This window comes from Taudactylus pleione, unplaced genomic scaffold (assembly GCF_031769625.1).
Source record: "Taudactylus pleione unplaced genomic scaffold, aTauple2 ptg000257l, whole genome shotgun sequence".
In the NCBI taxonomy this organism is placed as follows: Eukaryota; Metazoa; Chordata; class Amphibia; order Anura; family Myobatrachidae; genus Taudactylus; species Taudactylus pleione.
Window position 1 is genome coordinate 1,339,526 of NW_028284659.1, and position 10,048 is coordinate 1,349,573.

Consider the following 10,048-nt stretch of genomic DNA (forward strand, 5'->3'; position numbering starts at 1 on the left):
GCCGCCTTCCAAACGGGACGAGCTGTCAATCAACATCGACAGCTCGCCCCCTTTGGAAAGAGACTCGCTATGACCGGCGCTGTCAGTCATAGCGGGTCTCACGCATGCGCACGAATGAGCTAGCTCCCTCGTGCGCATGCACACTGGACAAACATCGAGGCGGCCGTGCGGTTGCAGACCATACGGCCGCCTCTGAATGAAGCCCTCATTCTCCCTCTCCAGGAATAATGAGACGCAAATCAGCAATACGCAAAAGATTGTGCCCAGTTTTGGTGCCCGTGTCCTGCACAAATAATAGATGCATGACCAGCACAAAATGGGCCCTTTCATTTGTTAGAAGTGGCCCCATAGTAACCAATTACTTCCTAGCTAGAATTTATCTAGCGCATTCTAGGCAGAAGCAGATTGGTCACTATTGGAATTTGAAGCATCTCCCCCATATTGAGGTCGGAGGTTGGGTGGTTTTGCTGTGAGGTGACCGCCACCTTACCTCCCCTCTGGTTACCACATATCACTCCAGATCTAAGTTTTCTCCCTCGTCCATCAGGCTATATCCCAGCCTACATTGCTTCAAGCGAGCACTGAAACCCAGTTGTTCATAAAAGAGTACCTGTCCGCCACTTAGCCATGTCACCATGTAGTCTACCTCACCCTCTCGGACTCTCCAATTCTCTCACTCCTATTCACTGCCAGGCCCGGATCATAGGCGGGGCGGATGGTGTAGTCGTCCAGGGGTCCATACACATTTGGGGCCCCCACACATTCCAGCAAACATTGGGCGGAACCTGGCCACTCTGTACTCTCCCTGGCCGGCTCCTGGCAGCAATGCACATTACACACACATTCTTTCATTGATGGGCCCGACCGTGACTGACAATTTAAGTCCCGCCCCCTCGTTGGCACAATTCGCAGGTGTATGTGTAGGGGGCGTGGTCTAATGCCAAGAAGTGCCCGCCCCATCAGAAAGATGATGCTGCTGCTACAACAGGTAATGAGTAAGCACCCCCAATCCCTTCATCTCTCCCTCTCTGTAACTCTCCCTCCCACCTCTCACTCTCTGTAACTCTCCATCCCCACCTCTTACTCTCTGTAATGGTGGGTACACACTGGGCGATAAAGTGGACGACTGAACGATAACGATATCGTTATCGTTCAGTCGTCCACTTTATCGGCCATTTTTAACCCCAAAAAGATGAACGATGACGACGACACGCGTTCCCGTGGGTTGTTCATCATCATCGTTCATCGGACTGACATGCAGGCCAACTAGACGATCTCGTCAGGTTGCTGCATGTCAGGGAATGGGGGAGAGAGCTCGGCGCTGAACGATATCGTTAATGATATCGTTCAGCGGCTGTGCTCAATGTCATGAACGACATTGAGCACAGCCTGCCGGGGACACACTAGACGATATCGCTCAGGGAGCATATCGCGTAGTGTGTACCCACCATAACTCTCCCTCCCCACCTCTCACTCTTTGTAACTCTCCCTCACCACCTCTCACTCTCTGTAACTCTCCCTCCCCACCTCTCACTTTCTGTAACTCTCCCTCCCCACCTCTCACTCTCTGTAACTCTCCCTCCCCACCTCTCACTTTCTGTAACTCTCCCCCCCCACCTCTCACTCTCTGTAACTCTCCCCCCCACCTCTCACTCTCTGTAACTCTCCCTCCCCACCTCTCACTCTCTGTACCTCTCCCTACCCACCTCTCACTCTCTGTAACTCTCCCCCCCACCTCTCACTCTCTGTAACTCTCCCTCCCCACCTCTCACTTTCTGTAACTCTCCCCCCCCACCTCTCACTCTCTGTAACTCTCCCCCCCACCTCTCACTCTCTGTAACTCTCCCTCCCCACCTCTCACTCTCTGTACCTCTCCCTACCCACCTCTCACTCTCTGTAACTCTCCCCCCCACCTCTCACTCTCTGTAACTCTCCCCCCCACCTCTCACTCTCTGTAACTCTCCCCCCCACCTCTCACTCTCTGTAACTCTCCCTCCCCACCTCTCACTCTCTGTAACTCTCCCTCCCCACCTCTCGCTCTCTGTAACTCTCCCTCCCCACCTCTCGCTCTCTGTAACTCTCCCTCCCCACCTCTCACTTTCTGTAACTCTCCCTCCCCACCTCTCACTCTCTGTAACTCTCCCTCCCCACCTCTCACTCTCTGTAACTCTCCCTCCCCACCTCTCACTTTCTGTAACTCTCCCTCCCCACCTCTCACTCTCTGTAACTCTCCCTCCCCACCTCTCACTCTCTGTAACTCTCCCTCCCCACCTCTCACTCTCTGTAACTCTCCCTCCCCACCTCTCACTCTCTGTAACTCTCCCCCCCACCTCTCACTCTCTGTAACTCTCCCTCCCCACCTCTCACTCTCTGTAACTCTCCCTCCCCACCTCTCACTCTCTGTAACTCTCCCTCCCCACCTCTCACTCTCTGTAACTCTCCCCCCCATCTCTCACTCTCTGTAACTCTCCCTCCCCACCTCTCACTCTCTGTAACTCTCCCTCCCCACCTCTCACTCTCTGTAACTCTCCCTCCCCACCTCTCACTCTCTGTAACTCTCCCTCCCCATCTCTCACTCTCTGTAACTCTCCCTCCCCACCTCTCACTCTCTGTAACTCTCCCTCCCCACCTCTCACTCTCTGTAACTCTCCCTCCCCACCTCTCACTCTCTGTAACCCTCCCTCCCCACCTCTCACTCTTTGTAACTCTCCCTCCCCACCTCTCACTCTCTGTAACTCTCCCTCCCCACCTCTCACTCTCTGTAACTCTCCCTCCCCATCTCTCACTCTCTGTAACTCTCCCTCCCCACCTCTCACTCTCTGTAACTCTCCCTCCCCACCTCTCACTCTCTGTAACTCTCCCTCCCCACCTCTCACTCTCTGTAACCCTCCCTCCTCACTCTGTCCCTCTGTCTCACTCCCATCCCTCTTTCTCCCCTGTCCATCCCACTCTCTCCATGTTCCCCCCTCTCCCCCCTCTCTCTCTCTCCACACACACATATATATATATTATAACAATATTAATAGTCAGTGTGCAGCTTCCTCACATCCATAGAGAATTAGTGTCCATACGTACAGTATATGTCCACACCTAAAATAGGAACATACAGCCACAAATGTCCAATTGTTTGCACCAATGTCCTAATGTTCAGACCGCTGCTCCCCTTTGTAGTCCTGAATCCCACCGGTGAATAAACTGTCAAAAGAGAACAAACAGTGGGTTCTCCATAGTGCATAAAATATTGAATTCAAAGTACATATTAACATAAGGCTGCAAGATAGAATGTAACAATTGGACACATCATAATAAGGCTGCAACATAGATGATACATGGCAGGATAGCGTATAACAAAAGTAAGTATGGCATGACAGCGCTGGCAGTTAACAGTGCCTGATAGGTTACTGAACCTGTGGATGCTGGACGGAGTCTCTGTGCTAGCTGCACTAAAAAGACGGATAGTGATCCGTTCAAGTATCTGTGTCTAACTTGATTTTTTTTTTAACACTGATGCTTCCAGCACGGATCTCACTGATCTGTGCATACAAGTGACGTCGGCATCATACATGTATGCGAACGACATATCGTTCAGGCATAAACACTGAACGATATGCCGCCGGATCGTGTACGAGATTGGCAGATCTTGCCTCCTGTAGCTAAGATCTGAAGATACAATGTATGACCCGTGGATACGCGCATCGGCATCGTCAGTGGACACTCATGACTTGGACATATTTTACACGATTTGTCGTTCCGATGCGTCGAAATCGGGCAAAATATCGTTTAGTGGGACACAAGAAACCAACTGCCCCTGTAGCCAGGAGAATATGGCCCAGAACATATGGTGCTGGGAAATAGTGGGTACAGGTGTAATAACGCTATAGCTGATGTCAGACATCTCCTAAAAGTGACAGGGTTTGTACATTCCTCCACAGGGACCGGATCACTGCAACCACTCACCTGTCTTTACATCACACCCGGCTTTAGCTGTAGTCGCCTTTCTCCTCCTCTTCCATTTCCTCAGCTTCCTCTTCTTCCTTATTCTTGTGTCATTTAAATTCTCCAATGACTGTGTCACAACTGGAGGGGCTGGCAATGGTTTCCCAGTGCCATCCTCACCAGCTGCGCAGGACTGAATGACCTTTTCACGCTTGTTTATGAAACATCTAAACAATAAAAAAAACACAACACAAAATAATTTTTTTATCGTGCTGTGTATTATTCCAGAATGAATATGGAGCTCATTAACGAATCGCAAATCGTTCGCAGCCAAGTACAAAAGAAGTTTTGGCCCTACTGGGCTCATTGAAATCTGCACAGCAATATATGTCGAGAGTCAATTTGTCAACATGCACTGAATGTCAACATGGATCTTAAGTCAGCAGAAAATGACGACATTCAAAAATGTCGACATGGTCAAAATTGTATTTAATTTCAAGATGCTGACAACCCTTGGATCCGGGTGAAGCGAATAAAGGACTTGATATACAAGTCTGACACACTTAGCTGAATCGCTCCCTTTCAGCTCCTCTTCAGCTTCTTGAGCAGTTTTTCCAAAAGCCTAAATAGGGAAATTGCCTGACTCAAACTGGCAACGTCTGAACTCACTTCACAGATGACAACTTTGAATGGTTTCAGCACCTTGTGCAACATGGAAGCTATTCTCCACTGCACTGCACTAAGATACATTTCCCCTCCTTTTCATGAACATTCTGCAATTGATGTAACAGGGAGGAGGTTCCTAGATGGTTCCTTTTCATACCTCTTCCTAATTTGGCTTTACAAATACTACACATTGCTCCAGGATTTGGGTAAAAATAATTCCACATGTAAGAGGTGGATATTTTGGTTTTATGCCCAGGCATGACAATGGCCTTCTTATCACGGGCAAGAACTACTTCCACTGATGCCTGACTTACACAAACAACATTCTCATTAATGGTGTCAGCTACACAAATATCCCCCTCATCCTGTTGCACTTCCTCAGTAGCATCCTATATTTCTATGTCAGCATCTTTACCTGTGCCTCTCATCACCACATTGGCAGATTGTACATAAATGGTGGAAGGAGGATTCTCTACGTGTCCTGCATTGGAAAGGTCAAACTCACACATAGCAGTTGTGGACACCCTTAAACTCTCCTCAGGGATTTGTGACATTTCTAAACAATTTGTTCTTCTGCTATTTTGTCAGCACTGATTTTCCTGTTTTAATTTTTTTGACACCTCTTCTTCTACTCAAGTTTTGAGTAAAAAGGTCTTTCACTGCCATGTGAGGCAGAAGAAGCAAGGGTGGAACTAGCGGTGGTGCAGCCAGTGCAATGCACTGGGGCCCACTGTGGTGCAGGGGCCCATAGCCACCGCTGCACCCCTGCTAGTGTCCCCCAGGCCCCAAGTGTAGGGCAGACCGCAGTGAGTAGCGGTCTGCACTACACAGTTTACAAACACACCAGCAATTTGTTATAGCAGCCAAGTCAGACAGACTCTCATTGGCTGCTGCATCCAAGGAGGGAGCTGGCTGGAGCTCACTCATGAGCTCTGCCTTCTGGCTCCCACCACAGCGCGTGATGGGAGAGATGTCATGACATCTCTCCCATAGTGCAGAGCAGGCCGGGAGGAGCGGACAGAGGCGGTCGTCGGCAGGAGCGAGGATCAGGTAAGTTGTGTTTTTTTGTGTGTGTGTGAGTTGTGAAGGGGGGCATGGGAACTGGCACAGCATAGGGGGCACTACTGGGGGCACTGTATAGGGGGCCACTACTGGGGTCACTGTATGGGGATGGTGGCCACTACTGGGGCCACTGTATAGTGTGGGCCACTACTGGGAGCACTGTATGGGGAGGGTGGCTGCTACTGGGGGCACTGTATAGGGGAACTACTACTGGGGGCACTGCATAGGGGGGACTACTACTGGGGTCACTGCATAGGGGGGACTACTACTGGGGGTCACTGCATAGGGGGGATTACTACTGGGAGCAATGCATAGGGGGGATTACTACTGGGAGTACCACTATTGGGGGCACTGCATAGGGGGACCACTACTGGGGGCACTGCATAGGGTGGCCCAAAGCATATTCTTGCACCTGGTTTTAGTAGATGATGTTGAAAGTTTAGTATCGTCATGACTTGTGTCAGCAGCTGCAGCACTACTACTTTTTTGCTGCTCCTGCTATTCTATTGATTGATCGTCGTGATATGTATATCGATACACGTAAGATAATATAAATTAAGGTGGTAGCTCTTGACCTATTGACCATCAGTATTCTTAAACACAGTGTCATGGCCTGAAGTTTTTTGAACACACACAAAAATGTTTTCTTTTTTTTATAAAACCAACAACTGCGAGGCACTGCACAGAATAATATAAACTAAGGTGGTAGCCCTTGATCTACTGACCATTAGTATTCTTATACACTGTATCATGGACTGAGGTGTTTTGATTACACACAAAAAAGTTTTTTTGTTTTTTTAGATTTTATTTACACAACACTGAAAATGACTTATTGTTATGGTGGGCACCAGTGTGCACCAATAAAAGGTTGATGCTGCACTGTGGGCAGTGACAAAAATCCCAAACAGTGTGCAGATGTGCACCAAGGGTTAATAAATGGTACTTAAAGCTGCAGTGCTTAGTTAAGTTACTTTCAGACTAGCACTAGTGTGACACTGCCTACAAGCAGAAGTAGACTAGTGTAAGTAATATTATATTAATTTTAATCAGAGATGTTCCTGCACTATAAAAATAAAAAACAATGGCCCTCATTCAGAGCCGTACGCTCTGAGCAGAGCGCACGCTCTGAATGAGGGCCGCCCTCCATAAAAATGGAGCGTCCTCCTGGACGCTCGTATAGCTGTGGGTCACCACCCACAGCCTATACGAGCGTGCATTGTGATGGCCGCGATGGTCGTGACCATCGCGACCATCGAAACTGCGAGCCGGAGCCTGCGGTTGAGGTTTTCAACCGCAAGCCCCGGAGTGATTTTGGCTCTATCAGAGCCAAAATCACTCCCACCGACATCACTAGTGATGTCAGTGGGCCGGCTTCTGATGGGAGGCGTTCCCATGGGAACGCCCCCGTCAGGGAGGCACGCCCCCGGCACGCCCACCAAAGGGGGTGTGCTGTCAATCAACATCGACAGCATGCCCCCTTTGATCAGACACAATGAGCGAAGGACTTTCCTTCGCTCGTCGCGTCTGGCGCATGCGCACAACGGAGCTCCGTCGTGCACATTCTCAGTGCAGACCATCGACCCACTTGCGAGCGGACAGCCGCTTGCGAGTGGGTCTGAATCAGGGCCAATGTTTTTCTAACTGCCTACATCAAAAACTAACACGGCCAGTAATACACTAAGGTACATGTGGGTCCTCACTCCTCCTTTCTGGGTCCTCACTCCTCCTATCTAACTACCATGTCCAATGTGTCTGGCGGTTCTGTGTGAAATGGCGCCCGAATCACTGCGGGAGAGACTTCTATCGGATCACAAACATGCGAGATCCGATGCCAGGGAGATACGAGTTCCGGCTCAGATCTACTCAGGTTGGGTAAGTTCGGGTGAGTTCAGTTTCCTGGAAACCGAACCCGCTCATGTCTACCTACAATAGATCCTATCTTGTAATTCTTTTGATTTAAGTTGATCTAGTGTAGTACCACTTTTGTTTCTTGTTCTCCATTATTATATAGATATGGAAAATAGATTTGTGTTTACTAGAGATCTGCAATTCACCGTACACAAAGAAGTCCACATTTTTTTGTATAACTGAGCTTAGAGCTTAGGTTCCATTGGCAAAATGTATCAAGGTCTGAATGATGCTGTTAGGGAGCGTCTCAAGCGATGTCCACTGTTTACAAATACTGGAGCTCATTCAGAGTCGGTCGTGAGCGCTGAGCGCTCACAACCGACTCGATGTTGCCCCACAGTGCATGCGCACGACGGAGCCGGCTCCATCGTGCGCAAGCGCGAGACCCGTCTAACAACGGGCACTGTGTCGTTAGGGGTCTCGTAACAAACGGGGCGAGCTGTCGATGTTGAGTGACAGCTTGCCCCGTTTGCTGGGCAGGCTAGGGGCCTGCCCGGCCAAACGGAGGCGTTCCAGTCGGAACGCTTGCCGCTTGGGGGAGGCCCCACTGACATCATTGCTGATGTCAGTGGGGAACTTCCTGCTCAAACAGAGCAGGAAGCTCCCTGGGGCTTACGAGTGCCCAGACCCTACCCTAGGGTCTGGTTGTAAGCTCCGATGGTCGCAATGGTCTTGACCATCGCGACCATCACCCATGTTGGTCATTAGAGCTGTGGGTGTTAACCCACAGCTTAATGATCGACAAGGAGGTGGGCGTTCAGGATGCAAGTGGCCGCCCTGATTCAGAGCGACCGCTTGCATCTAACGACCGCCTCTGAATGAGGCCCACTGTACCGAGAAAGAGTTAGAAGCATTTCTTAGCTGTTCTCTTACCCTTGTTCCTGGACAGGAAATGACTCTGTAATCACAACCATGTTTTCCTGTTGGGAGAATGGGGCACAAGTTAGATCATTATATTTTGAACAAACCGATTCTTACATGAGATGGAGGCAGACATTTTATTTCTGTAATATTCCACCTCATGCCGTCATTTTATATGCTCATTGCCCCTCTATCCAATACCATCTCCTCCATTATTTGTATTGGAGAGATAAGAGTTTTTTTTAGTTTTTGTTTTTTCAAAAAGTCATTAAATAAGTGATATTTTGCATTTTGTGCACATTTATTTGGCTAGAGCTGAGTGTTTTGTAGCATTTTCTAGGCCACCTGCCCATTTACAGGTTATAATTGGTTATAATAATAAAAGCTGTGACCTTTATTCCAATCAGTTGTGTCCAAGTTGTTATTTATCAACATTAGTATAAGGGATTGTTATTGCGGGTACTTATTTGATGTAATGGTGGATGCCTTATACGCATTACTGCCCCTCATACTCCAATATACTGTTATCTACTACTTCTGTCAAACAATTCTGGATACTGCAGAAGGTCTTCTCACTATTCTATAAAAATACCACTAAACTACCCAGTGCAGCCAAGCATCATTTATTCTCCCAAATGCAAAACCCCCTCTGAGTCAGGTCCGGGTCTCACAGCCCATTAATTAATTTTTCGCAATGTTAACTGGCTAATCAAACTCGGAATAAGTGCACCTAGGGGTAGATTTACTAAGATGGAATTATGCTATGTGCGGATTTACTAAAGGCTAAACCGTCAGGAAACCGCAGGGAGACCGCACTTTACAATAGAAATGAACATCAAAGCTCCATCAGTGTTTTCTCTACTTAAAGATCCCCGGATTTAGTAAGTGACCTTAATATATGACATGATCTGGCTCTGGCAGGCGAGTTTGTAGAAAGCACTGCATAGCACTATTGGATCTGTGCAGGCTTCTCTATATATAAGTTTCTTAAAAAAAAAAAAAATAATAATAATATATATATATATATATATATATATAAAGATATTGACTATTGGTTTGCTTTTGTTATACCCTGAGTGCCGCACTTCTGGAGTCTGCGATTATTATTTATCTGTGGAGGCACCGGGTGCAGCTATTTGTCAGGTTACTGAGTGCCGGACCAATTGTGGCTTATATATATATATATATATATATATATAGTGTGTGGAGGTCTCCCCCTAAATTATAACCAGCCCTAGGCCTCTAAGCCTAGGCTGAAGGTGAAAAATAAGGGAGGAAAATGGTATGGTTTTCCACTAACCAGCACTAGGCTGAACCAGCCAGGCCTGGTGACACTATAGCAGGGAGACACGCAGCATGGGGAGCCCCCGTCATAATGTCAACCAGCCCCAAGACTAGTCAGCCCAGGGCTAGAGTCCCTAGGAGAATGTGGACCCAAGAAAAGAGCCCAGGGTTCTTCTTCTTACCCCTGGTGTGTTGGGTACAATACACTATCCAGCAAATGTGCACATTGACCCACAGCCCAGGCTTCTGGGGACAGACAGGGCTGTTATACCTAGGAGAAACTTCCCATTGGGAGTGCCCTCTCTGCTAATTGCAGTCCGGACTGGGGAGG

At 48.4% G+C, this 10,048-nt stretch overlaps 1 protein-coding gene across 1 annotated transcript in view; it reads right to left on the reverse strand.

Moving 5' to 3' along the window:
• LOC148514842 (uncharacterized) overlaps positions 1–8,486 on the reverse strand; it is a 67,672-nt gene extending 59,186 nt beyond the window's left edge. Inside the window, exons 1-2 of the mRNA XM_088480877.1 lie at positions 8,446–8,486; positions 3,958–4,163 (exon numbers count right to left, since the gene is read on the reverse strand). Coding sequence (XP_088337003.1) covers positions 3,958–4,163; positions 8,446–8,486 — 247 coding nt within the window. The remainder of the gene's footprint in view (positions 1–3,957; positions 4,164–8,445) is intronic.
• Between the last annotated feature and the right edge of the window lie 1,562 nt (positions 8,487–10,048).